Below are 24,423 nucleotides of genomic sequence, written 5' to 3'. Positions count from 1 at the left end.
CTCAAGCTGCTTGCACTGCGAATGATTATTACGATTCACTATTCCCATGAGCAAGGAATCTTACTCAATTCATAATGTATAAAGAATTGGTTTAATGGACTGACAATTTTAGTCTTGCGGTAGTAGATTGAGGGGCCCGGCACATGTGGCATATTAGGTGTTTCTTTAATCTCTATTCAACCATCATTGGGAATACTCTTACGGTTGCGTAATCAGATTTGATTAATAATAGATTCTTTAACGAATCGTATAAAACACTTGTACGAAACGATTTCAAGATGTCAGGCGTGCTAAATCAGGTTCGTTATTTAATTGTAATACTTCATTTTTACGATTATGGTGTCTTTTCAGTTTATTTATCACGTTGTTCCTAAGATATTATATAAGAATAGTAAAATACAACAAAAATTTGAATATTTAAGATGTCACACTTTAAAAGTCAATATGTTCTTGATTAAAAAATATTATTCCATTTATAAATTGAATAATGATATTCTTGTATAAGTATTGTAATATTATATTGTAGTTGTAATAATTTGCAATTTTTCCAATGCGATGTCGGCGGAAATCTCCCATCGAGAAATATATTGAAATTTGGAACGATATTGGTGATTACATTTTTTAAGATATAATCGGTATCGAAGAAGAGAATTTCAGAATAAGTTGGTTCATGTGAGATACTCAATTTCTCACTACTTAGCAAATTCTTTAGAATTCTTTCGAGCTTTGTTCGGGTTATCAATAATAACAACGGTACCTCCATTGTTTGGTCCTTTATCATCAGTAATTTTCGTTTTCGGTGGAGAGATCATTGCTGTTGAAGAGCTGCTAGTTGCAGGAGTTGTTGGTTCTTCGAATATTGAATTTTGAGTCATACTACTGGGACACTTTACAGAACACCACGAGAACGTTCGCATAGCTTTCGCCATGGAGTGTTCACAGAAATGACTGCAAAATTTCGTCATCCAACTTTGGAGATTCATATTTGCAAAAGCAAATTTTGCTATTGAAGAGTCCACGTCCCTCTGTTCAAACGAGATAAAAAATCATTAAAAAATCTGTAAGAGTATGGAATAAATTAGTGAAATTGTAATTTTTTATTCCTTTATTCACGATTTTTCAGAGAAATGAGCGTTTTAAGGCGAAAAAGTTTAAGGACTTTTTTCTGGTTGATTAAAGTTCCAATGAAAAAAGCCCTTTGGTATTTCCACCGATAATCAACAGTTTTACGCCAGTCGATGTTTAATGGAAATATTAATGGATGTATTTTCAATTATGATCATTTGATTCTTCAAATAAAGGACTTTTTTTTTCAAATTACTCACCCGGGCGACAACTACGATTGAAATACAAATGAGTAAAAAATAATATTTACTGAATTTCTCCATAACAAATATGGGAATAATTGTAAATGATATTACAAAGAGATTCAGAGGTACTCTGACGACGCGATGTTACTGACTTCGTTATATACTTGACAGAAACCTATAGGCATTGAATTTTCATGTCTGTGCATAAATTAAAATGCAGATAGCAAAATTCAATTGATATTGTCTTTTCCAATGATAATGCGGCCCAAATTCCAAAGAAAATGCTGCTCAATTCGGGTTGGGGCCAGCAACCTCATAAATTTTATTCTCCTCTTTTATGTTGGTTATCACCTTTTGAGAGTCTTTAAGAAGAAAAAGCATTAGTGAGTAATGTTTCAACACTTTCGTCTCACGTTTTTTTCTCTATCGAACATCTTGCTGATATTCTATGGAATATTTTACTGATAAGAGTTTACGCGAAATTCAATTTTTTTGTAAGGCGTTTGACCTATAGAAAATTATCTTGACGTACTATCAGACTACTTCGACAGGTAGTTGATAAGACAATAGAAGTAACTCGGGGTAAAAAAAAAGGATTTAATATTCAAGGATGACTCCTGAAATCTTAATAGGAACGAATATAAATTAATTGAAAGGAAAGAATTGATTCACTTTGTTGCAATTAATTCCTTTCACCGAAGAAGAGAAAGGGATTATGGAATAATGGAGTATTAAAGAAGAGCTCTTGGATTATATTAATGAAAAATAAATGATTACTGAATTTTTTGTATTGTTAATTATTGCACATTTCCTTCTCTAAACAGTTCTTAATGGAAACATAAATCTACCGCTCCAGATCATTCACTAAATTTCAGTTTAAGAAATCTCAAGACAATTTTACAATTTTAAAATGCAGGGAAATTAAAAAAAAATATTTATAAATCCAAATCTTTAAAGCTCAAACGGACCAAAATCTTCATTCAACTTCATTCATACCTTCCGCGTGTCTCTACACCAATACCGAGGCGACTGTTTTGTCCACGTGATCTTTAATTTTGAAAACCATGTGAAAATCAGCCCGCTGACACCGAAAAACACAAACACGTGAATCGCAACCTGAAAACTCATAAGAATGCCAAAAATATTTAACATCTTCAAATCGGTGGAGCAAAATTATGGGCAGAGTACAGAATTAATCGAAAACCTCTTATCAGACAATTCTGATCTTCCCCTGAGCTCCGAAGAAGTAAGTTAACCTCTCTAACCTCAAACTTCCTCGAGACCTCAAAATAAACTCATTCAAAATTATCTCTAGGCCCTCATCCTACAGAGCTCAATAATAACGGTCATCAACACTCGCTTGAATCACTCGGCAACCCGCTCAGAGGGATTAAAAATTCTCCTGAGGGTTCTTCCACGATGTTCGAGAGAGCAATTAGCAAAATTCTCCTTCCTGTGGATGGGAAAAGCCACAAAACTACTCGAAAATGCTCAGAGTCCTCCCAAAGACGTAGATCTATCCTGCAAAATCCTCTCGAAGCTAGTAATCTCCTGTAAAGAGATTCCAGAACTCCATAAGCAGATTTCTATGCAGAGCGTAAAAAATCTGGTGGGATTAATCGTGAATATGAATGATGAGAAAAGAACAGGTGGTATATTTTTTGTAATAGCAACACTTCTTTTTCACTATCGCGAGTCCTGCGAGCGTCATCAGTCCTCGATCCGCAGTCTCTTGATTTCCCAGATCGATAATAAGTCCAGATATCTGGTTCAAGCTGCTGCTAATTGTTTTGCACTTCTATCAAAAGCCATAGAACGATCCTTCAAGCCGCCAGTAAAATTTGCTCATTACACGAGTGGTGTTTATTACCAAATTCTGATTTGCAACGATCTCCACTTGATAATGGATGATTTATTCACTGGAATCCTCGAGCTCGATACTGTGGAGATTGGGGAATCCCTCAATCTGTCCTGCATCCCTCAAGAGGACGTGATAGAGTATTACAACAAGGTGGAACGAAGATTTCAGAATTTGTGTGTTTATTTGGCTACTATTCTTCGTGGCTGTTCTGGAAAAAATTCAGTCTCCTGCAGCACAATAATAAAACTTGTCTGCCGAGGACTGGCTGTAACTCCAGAAAATCTCCAGAGGGAGGACTCGTACAAGAATCAGATTCTGTATGTGATTCTCCCGATGATCCACATGGGTTTATTGAACGTATTGAATGCCTTTATCTGCGGTTTTCACAGGGAACTCGTGCCTTTCGCAGTAACGATTCTCCAGTTGTACCGACAGACCTTGAAGTGGACTAGAAAAATTGAGGAGGTGACCATCAGTGGCTGCAGGCCCTTCACGAATATTAGGATCAATACATACAGAAGTTTATCCCTGTGGCTTAATTGCCTCGGGACTCTTTCAGGTGTTGACATGATTGCAAGTGATATTTTGGCTGATATCCTTGAAGATGTGACACCTGAGAAGGACCAGGTGCTCCTGACGATCCAGAATACTCAGAATATGTCGAAAAAGGCTTTCAAGAAATTGAAGAACAGTCAATACGAGTACAGTACAGCTCTAGGCGCAGAAGACTGTGAACAGAAGATTGAGAGGAATCCCGTGGTTAATGCTGGTCTCTGTAGAGAGGCTCTCACTGTTGTGCAGAATATTTTATACAATTCAGGTGTTGTGCTGGGATCCGTGGTGCACCGGGTTCTGCAGAAACTAGTCGTGAATCTCCTCATGAATTTTTATCTCGGAAGAGATGATCAGAGCCTTTACTCGAAGGATTATAAATGTAGATTGAATTTATTGAAAACTCTCAGGGCTATTCAGATGAATCCTAATCCCTTGACTGCACCGCCCACTCAGTACTCAGTAGAGATTTTTCAAATGGCGATTAATGATGAGGATAACGAAATCGTGGCTGAAGCCAAAGTTGCTCTTGCTGAAGTAGAGAAGATCGTGCACCCTAGTGCAGCCACTCTGGATTCTTGTATAGGACAGAGTCAGGACAAAAATGCTGAAAATTCCGAATGCTTCGTTAGGGAGAAAAATGGTGACGCTGTTGGCAGGAAACCAAATATTGTGACGAAGATCGATGGTTTCAAGGATTGGATCAAGGCTCTGAATGATTCTTCTGGGAAAGCAGAGGAAAATAATTTTGAGGGAAAAGAGATCAATGGAATGGAGAGAGGCTTGAGGGATGAGAGGCCTGAATGGAATGAAGCAGAAATGATTAAGGGGCTGGGGGATGATGATGTGGAGGTTATTGAGCAGGCAAAGGAGCCTCCCAGGAAGCAGAGAAAAATCCAGATAATCGAGGACATCTGCCTTCCACCACCCAATTACGTACCACTTAAGACTCCCTCGATCGAGGAAATTCCCCAGGAATTGCCTGAGAAATGTGCTCAGAATAGCTATGATAGTGCTAGAGGCCAGACTGCTTATTTCACTATTAAAGAAGCTCAGAGGGTTTCTGCCAACAGCTCCATGAGCTCTGATCAACCTGTTGAGATCATCAAGGAGATCAGTGTTTTCAAGGAAATCAGTATTCTCGAAGATGAGTTCAAGGATCCGAGGAGGGATGACGGATCTGATGATGATGAGGTCATTCTTAGTATGTTCTGCGATCAAATAAAAGAATAGTTACAGTTTCTGCAGGTGAATGAATTTTTTTTATGTAATTTGTAATTTTCTAATCGTTACCATTTTCTCTCGCATTTCGTTGCAAGAAAAAGAAAATGGCATTTTACGGATCCAATTCCTTTAGGGAATTCTAATTCATGTTTATTTTGTATTTTTTACGATAGAAAAAAAATGAAATGATGATAAAAACCACAAACTAAAAATTTTTGGGGCTTTTGGAACATTCACAGTTGGAATTATCTCAGGAATAATCTTCCCTCCTATAGTTCCCAATTTATTAATTGGTTTCCCAATGGTATCAACAATTTTTTTCGTTTCCTTTTCCACTTTTTCGATAGTTTCAGCCGTAACCCTGAGGGTATCACAAGCTGGTGACATGAATTTCTCCACAGCCCCATTCCATAACCCCATTTCCCAAAGTCGGAAGTTCTTCATGAGCTTTACCTTATCGTTTATGCTGATGAAGGAATTATCTTCACTGGAGAATGACGGAATGGTTTCACGTGGTGTGACCCCTTCAAACTTTCCCGTTGTAGCGAATTGTGAAATGAGATCGGTGAATGTCTCAGTCACTTGTAGTTCTTCCTTTGAGAATGGGATAGATGGAATTTGTGTCCCCCAAATATATCGTTCTGAGGGAATATGAATGTCGTTCCTGATAGATCGTTGGCATCCACTAAGGGCAGTCCTGCCAGAAAACCCTTTCCATGAAAGTATTTGCTGTTGTAATCGAAACGGTAGAAATAAGTATTGACCCTTTTGCTCCAGTAGGTGAGTGTCAGGAGTGCAGGGGCATTGAATATCGCGCCAGTCAGTGCTTCTGCCACTTTTTCATGCTCTCTCCCAGATTTGTAGTTGGCGAAATATTCAAGTATTTGTCAAACGCATGGGGAATAAACTGCCTGGAACCGTTACCGAAGAATGGAATCGTCCTCTGGAGAGAAGGTACTAATTTTTTGTTTAGAAAATTTGGGATTGTTTTTAATTTGTTCTTCATTTCGTTCCTGTAGCCACCAGAAATTGAACCTCCGGTTTCGTCCTTTACGACTCCAGTAAGAAGGAAATTTTTGGAAGACCACCAAGTCTCAACAAGTTTTCGGGTTTGTCAGCCATAGAATTAGAATTAGGTAGAGCCCTTAACTAAAAATTAATGACAAATGATTTGGAAGTTTAGTACTTTTATCTGTGGAAATAATCAATTGAAAAATGGGTCGTTTTGCCTGACTTAAATTTCTATTGAAACATTAGAAATTCCAGTGGATATGCGATACGGAAAATACATTATAATTTTTATATTTGAATGTTTTTCTGTTAAAATCGATTGATTTCCAATTGTTTCTGCTGTATTGGATTTGATTTATGGAATAGAATTTTGACAGAATTTCTTCCATCGTCACTTCTTTCGACTACAGGTCTAGCTGCTAAAAACGTGGATATTTCTGAAATAAAGCCGTGAGTCACCAGTAAAATCTCTGATAATCTTGAATCAACAGTGATGAACCTTTCCATTGGCAATTCCTGCCGACACTGTACCATCTCCTTTACGTTGTCACCAGGACATCCGTGAGAAGACGCTGTGAACTTTGTGGATTGTATGGGATCTCTGTCGAATGCGAAATTCGACAAAACTGTTCCCGACATGGCAATCACTCCACTAAAATAATCTGAAAGGAAAAAATCAAATACATGAACTGCGAAAGTATTAAATTAATTTCATATTTTCATAACTTTTTTGGTGGAGGGCGTTCATGTTATTAAATAATTCTCACTTTTCGTTAAACTTGATAGAGAAAGCGTCACAGCAGAATTAGGACCAGAGTCAATACTGAATGGAAACGACTACCATATTTTTCTTGATTAAATTCCTTGTTTGGTATTGAGAAGCTGAGTCAACTCTAAATCCTCCTCCATAGATCCATATGAGCACTGGGTAGCCATCTCCAGAGTCTGGCAGCGCTGGCGTAAAGACATCGAGGAATAAGAATCCTCGGAGCCAACGATTTTTCCTCTCTGCAGCTGGGGGCACGGGGAACTCCAGGCTGTTGCGTTCAATTCGTCCTTCCACTGTAAAGCTCTAGGTCTCTAATTCTGCAGATGAAATAAAACGATGGTGACATGTGATAATTACAATCATTTTTCAGGTTCTTCTGGGGATAACATGGAATTAAAAATGGATATTATTTGCAGCGCTAATTGCAATCAAATTAACAGGATGTGAAAAATAATACTGAAGTTATTTTGAGAGAAACAAACGGGATGTAGAGAGACGAAGAGATATTGGGAATTTCGTTGCTGAAAAAAAATTAATATTCCCAATTTTTTAACAGTTTGTGTAAAATTTAGAGCATTTGTGATTCAAATTTCGTTAATAGTGAGTAAAGGTGACTAAATCCCTAAAAACGATAAAGCCATGAAAATTACGATGTGATTTTTGTTCTAAACATCAAATAACATAGCAATAATCTCTCAAGTAATTCTCGTAAAGATCCAAGACCACCGAAAATTGAATAATTATCAACACATACTTGCAATCGACTCCGGCCAACTGGTGGTTCGCCAAATCGAATGCCCCTAACGACTTAAAACCCTTTTCCGGAATCACGAGAGCCGTAAACTCTTGCATTTCGATCACCTCGATCGACAAAAACAACGGGATCATCTTCGGGAGGTTTAGCCGCAGCAATTCCTCCGACGATTCTCTGGACTCTAACTGAACAGTCAGAGAGATCTATTACGATGAATACAAAAATGAGAGCTAGGAAACATGTTGCCGGCACGAGATTCATAATTCAAATATTAAACCCTCTTCGGAAAATCGCTGGACATTGGACATTTTGATAAGACCGGAAGATACTCTAGCACGAATAAATTCCATTTTTATTCTCAATCATTCCAATTTCATTTACAGTATAATGATAGTAATAAATATATACACTGTATGGATTTTTATTCGTACAGCAATGATCTTATGCTATTTATAATTGTTACAAATTTAACTAAACTGGCAGAACTTCTGAAATTGGATTAATGCATGTTCTGTAGCACTGCCTAGACATTTTCGTGATTTTGAATTTTATTTGTTAAAAGGGGAGCATTATTATCTTATGTGGCGTCATCGCATTTACGTCCTTTGGGTTTGTATTGGCTAATCGATGAGTTTATGTCTTTTTCACAGTTTGAATACGCCATACCGAGGCCAAAGCCTGCCCCTGTCACAATCGGCCATCTCTCTGTAAAGAAAATGCACAGAAATTGTAAGCACCGAATAATTCATTAATCAATTAATAGAAGAAGCAAGAATATTCAATTTCTTATTTAAGATAGCAAAGGCACGCCTTTCTATCTTGTAGTTTCTAACCGATTTTTTATAATTAAATCATTGGAAAAAATTATAATCACATACTTTGAAAAGGAAACCAACAAATTTGGTTTCTCTTTGAAGCGCGGAGTAAAATCAACTGTAGTTATACTTTTCTCGGTTTCTGAGTCCTCAATAACTTTCCAACTTTTATAAACCGTTGATTTGGATAATTTTTCTTCATTATCACTTGAAAACTGAATCTAAATTTATGAATATTCACAACTATTTTAATTTCTGATTGATGACATGTTAGAGGTTATGGAATAACCTCGGCCAAACTGCTGATATCAAACCATCAGACGATTGAAGATTGAACTAACAAATAAATTTGTTATCCTGGTGGAAAAAAATTAGATGGAAGTATAATAAAAGTAATTAGGTACTCACTTCTGAAAAAGAGCAGGGAGACAACAGAGCCGATGACAATACCACCGCCTAGTCAATGTCAAAACATAAATGGATATTTTAATGAATTAAGACCACCGATATTTAGTTTAATTGAGAAGCAATTGGAGGTGATGGTTACCCAATTTAATAACAGCATCTGCAAAACAGCGGTCCCATTTTCGGCCAATTTCATCCTCAGCCAAAGTGCCAGCCATTTTTATCGAAAAATGGACAAATTTGCGTTACGTCACACGTTTCTGAATGCGATCAATGAGTTCAGGGGTGGGTTGAGGTTAATTGTCAAAATAATTTATTATTTTTTGTGTTCTCCAATCGAACGAAGACTTTATGGATTCAGAAAGATTAATGTCAGATTACCTGTGTGAAATGTCGTTCGGCCACGGAATAAAATAGTTTCATTTTTTGGCGGGTATTTGCCGCCATATTTTAGTTGTGAACGCTACGGCCACGATTTTTTGTAATGACCCGAGAAACAAGAAAATTACTGAGATTTAAATCATCGCAGATGTAGTACACTGGAGATTCACACACGGCGGATTTCATTATTTTAAATAGAGCGGAGAGTAAAAAATCAGTATCTATTAATCTCATAAATAGATACATGAATATATAAGGGAAAATGATAATTGTTATTTGTTTTTCATATTAATAAATTACATTGAGTCAAAATTAAAAAAATTTCGCATATGTTTCTTCATGTCATATAATTATGCGTCAAATTTTCTGGTAGAAATTCCTGAATTGACGATTGAGTAAGTTGCACGATTTTCAGATGATTTATATGATGGCTTTAAGAATAAATTTTTCTTGGCACTTGGCTACTGAATTCCCTTCACTACTTAATACTGGATAAACTGCTGGCTCTCCATGCCACTGAAAATTCACCTTGAAAAAAAAAACAATTCTTTGTTCACGCGACAGAATGAGAAGTTGAATAGAAGGGATCAGTTGTCCCCTGCAATTTTCATGAGGTGTGAAGAAAAATAGATTTCGCAACCGTACTTAGCTGTCAATCATTTTGTCACCGTTGCCATAAAGTCTGCAAGAAAATTCTCTCACGATAAATTGTTTTTCAGTAAATCCTAGATAATTTAAGGGAGAACAATTGGTAAGTAAAAAATGCTGCATTGGGATGGACAAATGTTTAATTTTCCAAAACGAAGTCGAGAATTAAATATGTATTCATAAATCGGGGAGTGCCACTTTGGAAGAAATTGTGATGATTGACAGACACGAACCTAGACCAAGTGTTTATTAAAAAATTCAGTAGGAGTGTTCTTCTACCTAGCTGTCATTAACTATTTTCCCTGAGGGAGGGTTTTCCCTTCGTCAGTTTCTGTTGGAGCCATGGAGTCGACTGTTCAGTCTGCCACAAAAGCTATACCTATCAAACTGACATATTTCTTTCTTTTTATTGTCGGTTTTGGAATTGCAGAGACTTCCAGGGACAGAATAAAACTGAATTTATGTCTATTATGTTCGTTTCTCCTGTTGACGGTCTCTCAAATTGTCGCTAGCGTGAACTTGTATTTCTGTTGGGGATCTTTTCAAGTAATTATTCGTAATAATTGAATTTTTTCCACCGCGAGGAATTAATTGAGGAGCCAGGTTATAGTTGGCTATTTCATTAAATATCCACTTCATGGTGGATATTTTGATCTTCATTGAATAAAATCCTTCTTTGGATGAAAAAATTACTGCTCCTTGAAGTTGAGTGAAAAGGGTCTAATACATGTCGCTTCTCAATTACATCGATTTTCTGATAACTTTCTCCAGGCTTTTCATTGACGTCTAGATAAATAGCGATTTTCTTCTAGAATATGGTTTATACACTGATAAATGCCTTCACGAATGCAATCGTCACAGCAAAATTTGTTACCTTCATGATTCGAAGGGACGATTACGTTAAACTTCTTCAACTCTCATGTGATTCACTTTGGAGACCAGACGCAACCGGAGATGAAGCACCAGTGTTAAAGCAGTGCGAAAAACAGGCAAAGTTCTGCGTCATTTTTTTTGCCATCTTTGCCCAAATCACTGGTTGGGTATACATTACCGAGCCCATAATTAGTGAGTGCACTTTCCCAAGAATTAACTTTTTTCATTGACAACTCAAAATATCGTGAGGTATTTTTTATAGTCAATCTACTAAATAATAGTACAGATCCGAAGGATCGGGTATTTCCATTTGACGTCTGGCTAGAAGTACCTGTTTATGAAACCCCATTTTTTGAAATTCTATTCTTCATTCAGGTGTTTTTTTTTATTAATAATGAGTTTTACGCTGACGGAAAATCGACATGATATGACAAAGCTTTTTTTCCGATAGAAAGAGGGAAATTTTCATTTTATCATGAAATGTTCCTGTTGCAATCACAAATTTCGTAGTTATTATTATTAAGGATATATATGTTCTCATTTTTCAAATTTTCTGGGAAATTGTTGATAAAATTGATGTTAAAAAATATAGCGTTTTAAAGTTTTATTATTACTCAATGTCTCACGGTATTTCATCATCGTGCTAGAGTTCTGCACGTTCTCAGTAAACTTTTCCAAAAATCCATAAAATTTTATCAAAAACATGAAAAATGAGAAAGCATCGGTAATAACTCCTTAAGAATAATAACACCATGAATTTCATTATCAAATGATATTTTACAATATTTTTCCTAGGACGTTACGCTTTTGTGATATTATTGTGATATTTCCATCGGCGCAAGCATTCTAATGATTTTTTTGTGATTAATGATTTTGTTGCAGTCGGCGATGACTTACCACGTGTGCATTTTGTACTGCTGCTTCGATAATTATCTCGCGATCGCGAATATTTTTATTGCAGGTCATTTTACAATTCTCAGGAATCGATTAACCGCTTTATACAACAGAGAAGTCAATGGTTCAAAGGGGAATCATGATAGAAACCGGAATGACTTGAATCTCGTATTTAGTGAGTTCAAGGGATGTGTCAGGCAGCACCAGTTTCTGATTCGTGTTGTGGAACAGGTGGAGAGTGTTTATACTCTGATGAATCTAGCTTCGGTTCTCATCTACAGTATCATTATTTGCCTCATCGGTTATCAATTGATTATGGTACGCAGGCGGATGAAAAATTCTAGCTCCTGATCGAGAAAGAGTTGCAATTTTTACGGATTCTCCAAATTATAGTTCGGAGATCTATCTGAAAATTGAAACTTTAGTGTCTTATGCCAATGGTTTGTTCAATTTCTTTTCTTCAATTAAAGCCAGGGAATACTGTCCTCAGACGCATAAAATTCACGGGTTTTGTCTCTACATGTCTGAGCCAACTACTTTCTTTTGCATTTACTTGCAACAATGTTTCACTGGCAAGTGTTGATGTCAGTGCAGGGCCTTACAATTCAGATTGGTATGCTACTGACTGTAGCAAATTGGGACGGATGTTGCGGAAAGACTTTATCATAATTATGCTGAGGTCTCAACGTCCCTGTTATCTCACAGGAGCTGGATTCTTTCCGGTGACACTGAATACATTGAAATCGGTGAGTTAAATTCCCCCAAAAAATCAATTATGACAATAACTTAATTCTTCTGCTTCAGGTACTCTCTACGGCTCTCTCGTATTTAACTTTGATCAGGCAGAGATCCATGCAGCAGTAGAAGTAGACAGCACTGATAAGAGTAGAAATTCAATAAACAACTGAGTTAACTAGTAATTTGTTGATTCAATCTTGTTTTACCATTTTTCTTTGATGTTCGTGAATGGAACATTTGTAATAGTTCGAGTTCAGATATGAAATTTATTTTTCATTTGTCTTTGTTTGACACTTTTAAAGATTTCACTATTCCACAGAGGGGAGATTGGCTGATGGAAATATTCGATTTTTCAAACAAGTTTCTTTCCTCCCCTCAAACGTCATAGATATATACCCTATAAGGCTGGCAGTGAAATTTTTCATTTTTTTGTCCCTGACGGTTTTCATACTATCTACGAGTCACATATTTGTAGAATCGCAATTGCTAATTAATCACCAAAACTATATGCATGTAAAGACAGGAGTAAATTTCAACTACACGTTTTATTTTGAATCTTCGCGCGTCATTCGCTGCCAACAGATGAGGAATTGTTCTGTTATATCTCATCTGTTTTTAGCCTCCAGCCAACAAATGGCACGCACGGAAAAGTGTTATTTCGATTATCTTTGATGACTCTATTTTCTTTTCGTCAATTTGGGCTTAAGGCACAGAAAGCAATGTGTTCGTTTTCCAATATTTATTCTGTGGCCTATGTGACAGTTCCCAGTGACGAGATCGCGAAAAAATTGGCGCAGTATGTACAACGATTAATTAACCTTTACTAATAAACAATGAGATATTCTTTCTATTTCAGCGGTATTGTGAAGAGTCAACTTGCTGCTTGTGTCAACATCATCCCTCAAGTAAAGTCTGTCTATGAGTGGAAGGGCGAAGTAAATGAAGAGAATGAGCTGCTTCTCGTACGTTAAGATTTTTTTTTCGTATCAAAGAAATCAAATTGTTCGGCAGGTTTTAACAAACGAAATTCGATTCAAATAGTAAATTATGTCGTCAGGCCTGAAAAGTTTTTCTCTGACAAATTTAATCATAATGTGTGCAAAAGGCACCCATTGTAATTGCAATTTGTCAGGAAAATTACTTTCAAGTCTTTTGACATAAATTATTTTTCGTCACGAGGCCCAACTAAGTGAGGTTTGTACAGGCTCAGTGACAAATTCGTAATTTTCTGGCCTTGTAGCGTAGATAAATTATACAGAAGAATGATGCGCTATAAACTTGTGTTATTGCATTTTTCATTTCATCGAAATACAATAAAAAGTAATCAGGTTAAGTCAGTGAAAATGTAATATTAATTTAAACATTAAAAATATATTTTACAGATGATCAAGACGAGGACGGAAACTGTAGGAAATTTAACGAAATATGTGAAGTACGTGTTAATCAATGGAAATTCACACGTTCGCACGAAATAATGAATCAATTTTTTTGCAGAGAAAATCATCCATACGAACTCTGTGAAGTCATATCTCTTCCGGTAAGCGAAAAAAGACTCACTATTTTGATTTTTTTACAATTATTCATCTAAATTTTTCAATTTTTTCAGATAGACAACGGAAATGAAGAATATCTGAAATGGATTGGCGAAATTGTACCCCAGAGCAGTAAAAATCCCGGAAAAAACATTCAAATTAAATGAAGTAACTAAATTAACAGCACGCGATACGTCAATTTTTTTCATTTTATTGCATATTGATTAATCCGAAACTATTGATTTTATCAGAAAACATTTCTCTTGAGGTATTTACTCCGCTGCAAAGAACTCTTGATATTTTTCCCCCATATCCATAGTTTACCACATAAGTGAATAATTAATAAATAATTCTCCCACTGAATCCGAGTAAATTATTTGAAAATATAGCATTTCTAGCTGCTACCAATCCGTCAATTTTCAGACTGAAAAACCCCGGAACTTAGCTGTAGGACGTGATCGATGTAATTTGTGGTTTCTTTGCACACGCGCAGCTGTGCGGGGGGGGGGGGAGAGTTATCAATTAATAAGGAATGTACAGACGAAGAAAATATGTAATTCATGATGTACGAACAATTTTCTATCGCATTGACAATTTACTTAACCCATTGAGCAATTTTTCATTTTATTCCGGCCAGCATCATGGTAAAAATAGGATAATTATGTATAATTAATGAGTGAATGTATAAACAAAAAAAAATCTAGTATAATCATGTACTAACGATGTATAATCGAATACATAAGATAGTTTTCCTAATTATTACACCCTTAGGGCTAAGTGCACGGGGGCCTTTGGTGGCCTGGGTGGCCCGTCCTCCGAGTCCCCAACACCGTCTTTATCGACGCCCTTGGTCTCGCGCCCTGCCTTATCGAAGCGCACGACACTCGCCCTCGTGCCCTACCTTATTCACAAGTATACCAACTGATGTATAAAAAAAACCTTTATACTTTATACTTATATATTTATATATATATATATAATGTTGAAGGTTTTATTCTGACGCTATGGCGCTGGCAATCTATGAATGCTGTATACATATATAGCTTCGATAATACGAACGATGGTCCCCCGCAGTCAGTGAGTGGGAAATGCTAATGACTAACAGTTATTCCAATCGAATTGATTTTTCCCATCGCGTTTCTTACTGAACCGTCGAAAATGTGTGAAATTGTGGTGACAAGAGTCACATAAGAGACATTCATGCCACCATTGAAAAATCGTCGTACGCACAGCTAATAAACACGAATCTCAGAAAAATCTCCATTATTACACAGTGTCAGTCCCATTCTATTTTGGTACGCTGCTGGTGACTGAACAATACTTAACCCAAACGTGATGATGAAAGAGTCAATCCGGGGGAAAACTGACGATCAATAGCTGAAACCAATGATGAATAAATCCTGGAGATCCGTTTACCAGGATAATGTCATCCAGTATCTATCCGCTGATAATCCTGACGGCTTTGACCGTCTATGTACCAGTAATTTGGCACAAAATAAATACACGAGTGCATCTGTAAACAGTGTCTCAGCTTACCCTTCGTCTGAAACTGAAACTTTCCTAAAAAATCATCACGAGGGGAGGAATTTTATATTTAAACTAACATCAAAGTTAATGTTGTTGATGAATTTTTTAAAAAACTTATTACTAATAATACTACTCAAGAGGTCGAACGTCACAGGACATATTGTACCAATTATGAGGTTATGCTTGATAATTCCAACGATAATCCTAATTATTCAATTGACCCCAGTGACAAGTGCAACGCAGCCCTTGAGGAACCCCTACGAGATCCTGGGAATTCACAGGCGTTCGACCCTCCAGGACATAAAAAAAGCGTACAAGAATCTCGTGAAGGAGTGGCATCCTGACAAAACTGATCATCCCGATGCCGAAGATAAATTTGTGGAGATAACAAAGGCATATGAGCTTCTGTCAGACCCAGAAAGACGAAGGAATTTCGATAACCGTGGAATAACTGAGGAGGGAACCTCCAGATTCAGAAGTGAAAACAGTCATTTTCAGATGCCTGATCCTCTGGAAGAGTTATTTGCTGGAAATTTCAAATTTAATTACCAGAGTCGAGATATTTCTTTCTACCACAAGATGAGTGTGACATACAGAATGTACGAACATATGATTCTGCCAAAAAGTCTCCGCACTCCTTATTTACTTTTTTTCTACTCAGAGTGGTGTTTCACTTGTATTCAGATCGAGCCAACGTGGCGTCGATTGATAGACGAATTAGAGCCTTTGGGTGTGACATTGGCAACAGTTCATGGTGAGAGAGAGCCGGCATTTAAAAGACGAATTGGAATTCACTCGATTCCCTGTCTAGCCCTGACAATGGACGGTCGCACAAGCATCTATAAGGAGTCCCTCTTCAATGTCCCAAAAATCGTGGAATTCGTTCGGAGCAAATTCCCTTACAAGTTGATTCCCAAGATAACTAAGGACAACGTTGATGGATTTTTGTCGGGCTGGAGGGACAACAGAATCAGAGCCCTGATATTCGAGAAGAAGGACTCACAGAGACTACGATATCTCCTGGTGGCATTCCATCACAGGGACCGAGTGGCATTTGGTTTTGTTCAAGTGGGAAAACCAGAGACTGAGGAAATCACGTCGAGATATAAGATTTCTGGTGATTTGAATACATTATTACTGTTCAATGAAAACTCTGAAAAGCCCATGGCATCAGTTAGCATGAAGGACATCTCCAGTGAGACGATGCACAATGTTATATCGAATAATAAATTCCTGGTGCTGCCTAGGTTATCGAATCAGGCGATACTGGATTCTGTGTGCCCACCAGAGTGGCTAAGACCTCAGAAACGATTGTGCGCTGTTCTCATATCCCAGAATAGTCCTGGACATGATTTGGCTAGACAGAGGTTTAGGCAGGCAGCACTGGAATCTCCTTACAGTCCAGAACGTGTGAGATACACGTATGTTTACAAAGAGTCACAGCCACAATTTGTGTCTGCCCTCTGTGCGGGTGAGGGCAGTCCTCTGGAACCTCTTATGCACATCGTCATCATCTGGAGAAGAGACGCTAATCATCTGAAGTACGAGTGGCTGCAAAATGGCTGGATCGATGCAACTGAGGACGAGAATAAATGGAATGAGACGAGGAGAAGTCTCGAGCAGACAATACAACGTCTTCTAAGGACCACTGAGGCCCTTCCATATGCTGCCAGAGTCGATGAACTTGCCGATGAACATGCCCAGGGTACTGTTGATAAACTCATTGGCAGGGCACTACTTGCCGTTGATTACATCTCTGATAACTTAACGAAGGAACAGCTTCTGCCTCTTGCGTCTGTTATCGCTTCTCTGTTGTTCATTGGAGCTGCTGGCTATGGCGTGTCTTATTTGGTGAAGCTGGAGGAACTCAGCGTTCAGAGCAAGATGCGACAATTCAATAAGGAAAATTCTAAAGGCATCTCGAGCCAGCCGCAGTTGCGACTCTATGAGATGAGGGCTGAAAAGTATAATGGACTCGTGAGGCTCTTGAAACCTGGGTGTAGGACTATTATTCTGATTGTCGATGCTCAGAGCAGGCTCAAGCTACTGCCAGCGTTTCATAAAGCTGTCTGGCCTTACAGGTAGTTTTTTTATATATTCTATTGAGGTTTTTCATCGAAAAGAGAAAAGATAATGTGAGATGATTTGAATTTACAGTTTACTATCATGTTTTATTTTTATTTTTGTGGACAGAAAAAATAAGACACTGATGTTTGGACATCTGTCTCTGGAACGAGGACTCGATTGGTACAAGAAAATCCTGTCTTTGAGTCTCCAGGAACCCAAAGAATTGAACATAAATCCAAAAAATTGTGTTGGCACAGTTTTGGCATTGAATGGACATCGGAAGTATTTTTGTATGTACCATGCAAAACACCCAGAGTGTAGTAAGGGGAAAGGAGCGAAGGTAAATAAAAAATAGAGGGACTTTACATCTAAATATTTAATCCCCGATGGTTTTCAGAGGTCATGAATTATCCTGTTTCAATTTCCTTGATTGTCATCTGAATAATTCACGTTTTCTTGAATTGGTTAGCGAATGGAAAGAATGACGAAGCATTTGAGCCGCCGAAATGACGATGCTGAAGCTGGTGCCTTTATAGGATTCGATAGCTCTAGCGACTCCGAAATGTCACAAGACGAGGTACAAATAAATATCAGTTACACTGTAAAGGAAATCAGCTTCCATATCAGATGTTTCAATACGTAATGTCTTTGATTTTTCAGATGGACAACAGTGTTTTGTACCAAGACAGACTTCTAGATCGTCTACCGAACTGGCTGGATAGATTATTCGAAGGCTCAACTCAACGTTATTACATCAATTATTGGCCGGATTTCACTGCCAAATAAGACGAGGTTTGTTGTACGTTTGCTAACGTATAAAATGCCTTTTAACTGTAATGAAACTGTATACAGGTGTCTTGAATCTAGTCATTGAAGTGAAGCAATATGGAGACTTGTTGATACCAATAAAAATAAGTTTGAAGTCCGTCATACAGACATCATTACTGCATCACTGAGGGGTAAACATTGCAGTTCATAAAGTGTTATAATTTCCCACGAATCTGTATAGATATCATTATTTATGTTATATCGTCAATAATGATGAAGTTCTGCCGAAGGTGTGGAGACAACCTTGACTGATACCAACGTACAACAGCAATCAGTTCGGTTTTTGGAAATGACTTGACGTTCATTCCATCTCAGTCAGGTGATTTATTATTTTGATACAAGTCCATTATGCCTGAGTCTAATAGAGATAGCGAATTTATCTAATTCCGGTGATTCGGAGATATTATTCGCTAATTACATTGAAACAATAGAACTTTACTCTTTGGTTTTTTAATGCTCATTTTGTCTTCTTTCTCTGTAATTAATACAAGTCTAGTCAATAAATGTGTTCCTTCAATGTAGCACCATGCTTCTCTTAAGCAGAAACTCGATTATTTGTATGCTGATTTACGATTGAGAGTTGTGAATTTTGGAGGATTGAATGTGTCATTGTTTCATTGTATTTATCTATGTACGACGATGTCAATGCGTATAATGTGTTTCAGTATGAATATGAATGTCCGAGAGACGGAGTTGAATTTTTTGCTGTGTGGAATGAAAGGAAATGAATTTTTCAATCGTTCATTCAATTATTTGGTGGTAAATTTGAAGAAATTGCGTAGACACAAGTTTATTTCATTAAGGCCCGCATGGAGCATCTGTCGAACGCGATCTTTTGTGCATATTCTATCTTGTTAGCCTAAAATATATTAAAATTTGGGATCGAAGGCTCTAGCCGGATAGGCAGAGTGATTCTGCCCCCAACGAATTCGATAGCGCCACTTTTCGGACATGTTTATGACCAAAAAAGATAATTGTCTGGAAAATTTCAGATCTTTATCTTGGTTCCCTGATTTTCATTCATTAAAAAACGAATTGTTTCAATTTTATTTTGTTTCTCATTCCAAAAATCTTTTTAAAAATCGGGAAAAATTCTAAAAAATCGAAAACGGTTCAAACTTGTAGAAAATTATTTTTCCACATTTCTTTCTGGTTAAATTCTAATTTGTATCATTTAATCTTTTCATTTTTTCTATTAATTTTGATGTGTATAGCTTTTTCTGCTACTCTGAGGAAATTTGAGATGATTGATCTCTTAACTCTTTTCAAATTGAGGAACAAAAAATCACGACGTTTTATCTGCAACACATGAAAAAAAAATTAAAACTGCAAATTTTTACGTTTTTTATTAAAAATACCTGCCGATATCACTCCTCCAGCTTAATTAACTATGGCTATGTATATTACTTATATTTTATATCTGTACATAGTTATAATTACTAGTTAATTAACCTCTAGGAATGATCTCTGCTGGTATTTTTTCTTGACAAAAAAAGGTAAAAATTTGCAGTTTTAATTTTTTTCAAATGTGTTGCAGGCAACACATTGAAACTTTTTTTCTCTTAATTTTAAAGGTGTTGATAGTACAATAATTGGAAATTTCCTCAGAGTAGTAGACAAATCTGCATATATCAAAATTAATTACAAAAGGAAAAATTAAGTCATACAAAATAGAATTTACCAAGGAAAAAATATGAACAAATTATTTTTTACTTTTTAATTTTTTCGGTTTTTTCCAGATTTTTAGAACCATTTTTAGAATGGGGAAAAAATGAAATTGAAAAAAAAAACGGTTTTTAATTAATAAAAATCAAGGAATCAAGATAAAGATCTGAAATTTTCTCCAGAATTATCGGTTTGGGTTATAAATATGTCAAAAAATTGACTCCTTGAAATTCGTTAGGGGCAGATCCATGTCTATCCGGCCGGACCCTTTATGGTGCAGGACTCACTGGGATGGTTAATCGCGATGTTGATTGAGAAGCATTTAGGTTTATAAGAAGAATAATAAAAAATACGCAGCTTACTATTGCGTCTAGCTGTCACTCAATCCAATGAAGAGTAATGGTAAGCTGTGTATTTTTCATTATTTTGTTGTAATCTTGGTAAATTCGTTTTTTAATTCAAGAATTTTTCTTTTTTTTTCATTATCTTTCTATAACTATTCGAGTGGTGCCTGCAACACAGATTTGATTTCAAATTTTGATTTATTTTAGGCTAACCAGATAGAACTGAAACAAAAGATCACCTTCCATCGATAGTTCATCCGAACCTTAATGAGAAGAATTTCTCCTCGTTGAACACAATTTATCATTGTTGTACTTTCAATTAATCAGAGTCATAAAATATCTACGCAAATTACTCGATTGCCTTTAACTACTGTCAAAGGACTCAATTTACCGAGAAAATCGCATATTTCCGAACTCTTGGGATGAAGTTTCTTGCCTTCGGCTCGGCTCGTCAAATTCCACAAAGTAAAAAACCCCATTCCAACAGTCCGGATATTACTTTTCTGTAGTGATTTTCCAGTTTTCGAGTTTGGGAGGTATGTAGTATCAATTCTCAGAGGAGAAATTGTGAAAAGCTGTACGGAAAAAGAAGTTTTTCAGATTTTTGATCAACTACTTTTCAGACAAATCGCATTCTTAACTTCTAATATTTAAGGCCCTTCTGTTCTGGACATTAATTGAACACAAGATAACATAAACAGGAAATTTCGACATGGTAAAGCTGTGCAATTCCACAAATTATAAGCTAATATTTAAGTTGAACTTATGCCCCTTTTGAAGTGAGAAAATAATACGTCCCAGAAAATTAAATGAAAAACTCAAAAAATTCAGACAGGAACCAATCTCGAATTTTTCTCCATAAATATAAATAATTTTAATTTAAAAGATACTAACAAGGAACACTAGGGAGGTGTTCCTTACTCCTATTTCGATGAAACTCATATATGTTATAGACGATTTAAGTCTAAAGAACACGTATTTTTTTATCAGGCGGCCGTTGGGGACCATTTTTCAATTACATCTATGGAAGGGGGGTTCCAAAATGCGAATTAATGGTTCGTGAGAAATGATCACAATCACAATTAATAACTCATCTGGTGATTGAGATGGGGGGGGGGGCGAATTACGTCAGTAAAGAGTTAATTCCTTAAAAAAAAAAGTATGATTCAGACTTTCGTTTGGGTGCACATAGAAAAATGCAGAATTCATTTCTACTGATTGCAATGTTAATTCTATCGGAATTATTCTAGATCACTTCAAAATTTGGTCAGAAGAGATATTCTTTCCAAACGTGGGACCAAACAGTCTCCTGTTAATCGATTCATGGAGTGGACATTGGTCTCGAGTGGTAGCACAGGCAACTTGGAATAAAGCAACTCGAAAAAAAAGATTAACTATGCTGATTCGATAAGGAACTACCGAAAAAGTTCAGCCTCTTTATGTTTACAGTTTTAAAATTTCAAAAAATTATGTCCGTCATTTTTCAGACACGGTGGTTCTCTTGAATCATGACGGCAATTTACATGCCCGAAATAATATAATCAAATTGTAAACTTTAGTCCATAAGCAATTATCGTTACCGAGGTATGAGAATCTATTTTGTTATGTTCGGTTCTACATTGGCTACATTGTTCGAAAGCCAGAGCGATTTGATATCTTGTTCATTTTCCGTTTGGGCATTCTTTTAATTCACAATGACGGGTGTGCTAATGTTGCAATAGTTAGATACTCGTGGTGCAGAAAGTCTCTGTCTGCCTAATTTTTTAAAATGAATTCCACTCCTGTACAGATTAGAATCCGTTATAAAATATATGTATATATTGTTTGTTGAAAAGAAGGTTCTATTGACACGAATGCGATGGACTTCTATAATAAATACGAGATCGTTTTAACGATCCATACTTCTCCGAGAAATCTTGACATATTGGCGCCCTCAAATATTTCAAGTCCGGGAAAAATAAAAAATATTTTTCTGCATTTTTTCATGTTCTTTCAAATGCTATTGGTTTTATGAAAATTAGAACAATATTTAAAAAAAATTCGTAGGAGTAATTTATCCCCAAAACGAGTATCGATTCGGACTCTCAAAATTCCTCCCCTGGTATTTATCAACTTGATGAATTGAATAAATTCACTACTGTGACGGGTGATGTTTCTGAGAAGTTATTTTTTTCTCCCTATAAAACTTTAGTTCTAGGGAAAAACTAAAAATACGTGTTACACATTTTTCCCAACGCAATTTGTTTTATAAAATTCTGAGTCATACGTTTTTGTTGTGTGTGAAGGAATGAAGGAATCCAGTGAGGAACTAACTCTTTCCCAGGGGTAATCATGGCCCAAGTTTGAACTGGTGAGGAACTATCGTTTGTGATTTTTATCATTTTTCACGAACTATTTAGTCGCATGATAAATATTTCTAAAAATCCCCTTCTTATAGGTGGAATTGGAAAATCGTCCCCAAAGGTAGTGCTTCTTCTGACCATGATTTCCTCCCTTAAAACCGCGTTTCAGACGATAAAAAAAATTACGTGTTCTTCAGTTTTAAGTCCGCTATAACATATACACCTTCCTAGTATTCCTTGTAAGAGAAGAACCCAATCCAGATAAGCTACTATCTATTGACTTCTACTTATTGGGGATACAATGGAATTAGTGTATAAAAATAATAAAAGCTTAATAGAATTACTCGAAAAAACACTAAATATTTCCATGCGTGAGGGGTAATTTTCTAGGAGTTGAATATTTCTCGACAATCTTTTATCCCGTGAATTGCAGTGAAAATCATTAGAAGCTGAATAGATTAATCGAGACTGTCTTGATGCCTCATTTTTTCTTCGGCCAGTTTTTAAATTTTCAGTAGTTACAATACTTACCACTTATTTTAGAGGAACAAATTGTTAGCAAGGATTTCTTAAATAAATTAAAATACCTTCTACAAATGCAAGTGATATTGTTCAACGAAGAGTATCAAAAATCATAAGATGATGGAATCTAAGGAATTACGCGTGTAGACGGTGCTATTCACAATCTATATTCGCAGTACTGTTATACAAATTGGATATTGCACCAGACCCAGTATTCACTGCAGCGAAATTTCTCGTAAAGACTAAATCGATCAATAAAAATAGAAATTATGAAGAATTATTACATATTTGGATAAAAGACGTGGCACGGTATAAAATAATTCATAATAGCTGTTAAAATGACACTCATCTCCTGACTGTCCTCAATGTTTTTTTATGTATATATTACCAAAGAGTTGTAATGTCTAGACAATTACTATCTTAATGACTTTATACAGTGAAATTATTGAATAAAAATTGTACCGAAATTCCAGTTACCTAGAAAATATAAATTATAACAAACAACATACGACATTTTTATTGGTGAAATTCGAATTTTCATCTCTGCGATTGTACTTTTACTCTCCAGAGTTCGGAATTTCCTTGAAAAACCGTCAATGCTGTCAAAAAATTATAGTCCTAATCATGACTAATTAATTATCGCTTCAATAATTATCATTTCAATAATGGGGCCTTTTTTTCCCAGAAAATACATTAAAGGCATTTCAAATCGTACGGCTGGCGATTGCATTGATTGCTATCTTGAAAATTGTTCACGCGCGTCAATCCGTGCAGTATTGCAACGTTGCAACTAGACTAGACTAGACTAGACTAAAGACTAGACTAGGTTAAAGATTAGACTAGACTAGGTTAAAGATTAGACTAGACTAAAGACTAGACTAGACTAACGACTAGACTAGACTAAAGACTAGACTAGAGTAAAGACTAGACTAGACTAAAGATTAGACTTTATATCAGGTGTAACGCACTCAAACTTTTAGAAAATTATTTTAGAAATTATATTTTAGCAAGTTATTTCTCATTTATGGAGGAACTATTCATTCACCAGGTTCTCAGAGAATTTGGTTCTACTCGCTTTATCTCGAATTAATCGTTTCGCAATTCTTTGAGTTCGCATCTAATCGTCCTTTATGCCATCGGTGCCCGTAATCACGCGATTCTAACCTCGCTTCGCTCGGTTAAATCGCAGATTGCGGGCGCAATGACATAAAATTTTGTATGAAACGCGTGCGTAATATATTTTTCGACTCGTGGGATTGTAAAACTCGCCTTCGGCTCGTGTTTTTTCCTTCCACTCACTCCACCATCAACCCCCTATTTTACTCTGCCACACTCATCCCAGCTTCAACCCTTCATTTTTT

At 36.4% G+C, this 24,423-nt stretch overlaps 7 protein-coding genes across 10 annotated transcripts; 4 read left to right on the top strand and 3 right to left on the bottom strand.

Annotated features, from left to right (window-relative positions):
- Positions 1–530: 530 nt before the first annotated feature.
- On the bottom strand, positions 531–1,456 carry LOC105265153 (uncharacterized). Its single transcript, XM_011302504.1, has 2 exons — positions 1,326–1,456; positions 531–1,025 (listed from the first exon to the last, which is right to left on the bottom strand). The coding sequence occupies exons 1-2, from the start codon at positions 1,386–1,388 to the stop codon at positions 693–695; spliced, it is 396 nt and encodes a 131-aa protein (XP_011300806.1). The 5' UTR covers positions 1,389–1,456; the 3' UTR covers positions 531–692.
- A 670-nt stretch (positions 1,457–2,126) lies between these two features.
- LOC105265152 (proline-, glutamic acid- and leucine-rich protein 1) lies at positions 2,127–5,145 on the top strand. Its single transcript, XM_011302503.1, has 2 exons — positions 2,127–2,556; positions 2,626–5,145. Exons 1-2 carry the CDS (start codon positions 2,443–2,445, stop codon positions 4,954–4,956), a joined length of 2,445 nt encoding a protein of 814 aa, XP_011300805.1. The 5' UTR covers positions 2,127–2,442; the 3' UTR covers positions 4,957–5,145.
- Positions 5,146–5,375: 230 nt separating this feature from the next.
- On the bottom strand, positions 5,376–7,795 carry LOC105265260 (carboxylesterase 1E). Its single transcript, XM_011302666.1, is given in 8 exon segments — positions 5,376–5,791; positions 5,794–6,018; positions 6,021–6,096; positions 6,277–6,647; positions 6,726–6,736; positions 6,783–6,939; positions 6,942–7,030; positions 7,543–7,795. Coding segments are annotated over 8 exon segments (1,395 nt in total). The 5' UTR covers positions 7,743–7,795; the 3' UTR covers positions 5,376–5,525.
- A 91-nt stretch (positions 7,796–7,886) lies between these two features.
- Positions 7,887–9,189, bottom strand: LOC105265151 (MICOS complex subunit Mic10). Its single transcript, XM_011302501.1, has 4 exons — positions 9,083–9,189; positions 8,844–8,961; positions 8,705–8,752; positions 7,887–8,186 (listed from the first exon to the last, which is right to left on the bottom strand). The coding sequence occupies exons 2-4, from the start codon at positions 8,917–8,919 to the stop codon at positions 8,059–8,061; spliced, it is 252 nt and encodes an 83-aa protein (XP_011300803.1). The 5' UTR covers positions 8,920–8,961; positions 9,083–9,189; the 3' UTR covers positions 7,887–8,058.
- Positions 9,190–10,083: 894 nt separating this feature from the next.
- Positions 10,084–12,407, top strand: LOC105265150 (odorant receptor Or2). 2 transcript variants are annotated; one of them, XM_011302499.1, is made up of 6 exons: positions 10,084–10,276; positions 10,543–10,795; positions 10,866–10,978; positions 11,486–11,815; positions 11,968–12,243; positions 12,302–12,407. In XM_011302499.1, the coding sequence occupies exons 2-6, from the start codon at positions 10,546–10,548 to the stop codon at positions 12,359–12,361; spliced, it is 1,029 nt and encodes a 342-aa protein (XP_011300801.1). In that variant the 5' UTR covers positions 10,084–10,276; positions 10,543–10,545; the 3' UTR covers positions 12,362–12,407. The 2 variants fall into 2 exon arrangements, with proteins under 2 accessions (XP_011300801.1, XP_011300802.1); XM_011302500.1 differs by lacking the exon at positions 10,866–10,978 and having other exon boundaries at positions 11,565–11,815.
- Positions 12,408–12,829: 422 nt separating this feature from the next.
- LOC105265149 (protein CutA homolog) lies at positions 12,830–14,130 on the top strand. The gene is made up of 5 exons (XM_011302498.1): positions 12,830–13,031; positions 13,092–13,197; positions 13,618–13,667; positions 13,730–13,772; positions 13,842–14,130. Exons 1-5 carry the CDS (start codon positions 12,907–12,909, stop codon positions 13,932–13,934), a joined length of 417 nt encoding a protein of 138 aa, XP_011300800.1. The 5' UTR covers positions 12,830–12,906; the 3' UTR covers positions 13,935–14,130.
- Positions 14,131–14,836: 706 nt separating this feature from the next.
- On the top strand, positions 14,837–19,220 carry l(3)80Fg (dnaJ homolog subfamily C member 16 l(3)80Fg). Of its 3 annotated transcripts, XM_011302496.1 has the most exons (5): positions 14,837–17,375; positions 17,488–17,701; positions 17,831–17,938; positions 18,022–18,153; positions 18,214–19,220. In XM_011302496.1, exons 1-4 carry the CDS (start codon positions 15,154–15,156, stop codon positions 18,145–18,147), a joined length of 2,670 nt encoding a protein of 889 aa, XP_011300798.1. In that variant the 5' UTR covers positions 14,837–15,153; the 3' UTR covers positions 18,148–18,153; positions 18,214–19,220. The 3 variants fall into 3 exon arrangements, with proteins under 3 accessions (XP_011300798.1, XP_011300797.1, XP_011300799.1); XM_011302495.1 differs by having other exon boundaries at positions 18,022–19,220; XM_011302497.1 differs by lacking the exons at positions 18,022–18,153; positions 18,214–19,220 and having other exon boundaries at positions 17,759–17,850.
- Positions 19,221–24,423: the final 5,203 nt, after the last annotated feature.

This window comes from Fopius arisanus, unplaced genomic scaffold, assembly GCF_000806365.1.
Source record: "Fopius arisanus strain USDA-PBARC FA_bdor unplaced genomic scaffold, ASM80636v1 scaffold00028, whole genome shotgun sequence".
Classification (NCBI taxonomy): Eukaryota; Metazoa; Arthropoda; class Insecta; order Hymenoptera; family Braconidae; genus Fopius; species Fopius arisanus.
Note: the sequence above shows the minus strand (reverse complement) of the source record. Positions and strands in the feature narration are given on the sequence as shown.

What these genes read in the sequence shown, in the direction of transcription:
- LOC105265153 (XM_011302504.1), bottom strand. Translation starts at nt 1,388, where the DNA reads ATGGAGAAATTCAGTAAATATTATTTTTTACTCATTTGTATTTCAATC. An exon ending in CAATCGTAGTTGTCGCCCGG is followed by an intron (nt 1,026 to 1,325) that starts GTGAGTAATTTG and finishes TCGTTTGAACAG; the next exon opens with AGGGACGTGGACTCTTCAAT.
- LOC105265150 (XM_011302499.1), top strand. Translation starts at nt 10,546, where the DNA reads ATGGTTTATACACTGATAAATGCCTTCACGAATGCAATCGTCACAGCA. An exon ending in CATTACCGAGCCCATAATTA is followed by an intron (nt 10,796 to 10,865) that starts GTGAGTGCACTT and finishes TATTTTTTATAG; the next exon opens with TCAATCTACTAAATAATAGT. An exon ending in AAATTCTATTCTTCATTCAG is followed by an intron (nt 10,979 to 11,485) that starts GTGTTTTTTTTT and finishes ATTTTGTTGCAG; the next exon opens with TCGGCGATGACTTACCACGT.
- LOC105265149 (XM_011302498.1), top strand. Translation starts at nt 12,907, where the DNA reads ATGACTCTATTTTCTTTTCGTCAATTTGGGCTTAAGGCACAGAAAGCA. An exon ending in AAGAGAATGAGCTGCTTCTC is followed by an intron (nt 13,198 to 13,617) that starts GTACGTTAAGAT and finishes TATATTTTACAG; the next exon opens with ATGATCAAGACGAGGACGGA. An exon ending in GTGAAGTCATATCTCTTCCG is followed by an intron (nt 13,773 to 13,841) that starts GTAAGCGAAAAA and finishes CAATTTTTTCAG; the next exon opens with ATAGACAACGGAAATGAAGA.
- LOC105265151 (XM_011302501.1), bottom strand. Translation starts at nt 8,919, where the DNA reads ATGGCTGGCACTTTGGCTGAGGATGAAATTGGCCGAAAATGGGACCGC. An exon ending in AGATGCTGTTATTAAATTGG is followed by an intron (nt 8,753 to 8,843) that starts GTAACCATCACC and finishes GACATTGACTAG; the next exon opens with GCGGTGGTATTGTCATCGGC. An exon ending in CTCCCTGCTCTTTTTCAGAA is followed by an intron (nt 8,187 to 8,704) that starts GTGAGTACCTAA and finishes TTTTCTTTACAG; the next exon opens with AGAGATGGCCGATTGTGACA.
- LOC105265152 (XM_011302503.1), top strand. Translation starts at nt 2,443, where the DNA reads ATGCCAAAAATATTTAACATCTTCAAATCGGTGGAGCAAAATTATGGG. An exon ending in TTCCCCTGAGCTCCGAAGAA is followed by an intron (nt 2,557 to 2,625) that starts GTAAGTTAACCT and finishes AATTATCTCTAG; the next exon opens with GCCCTCATCCTACAGAGCTC.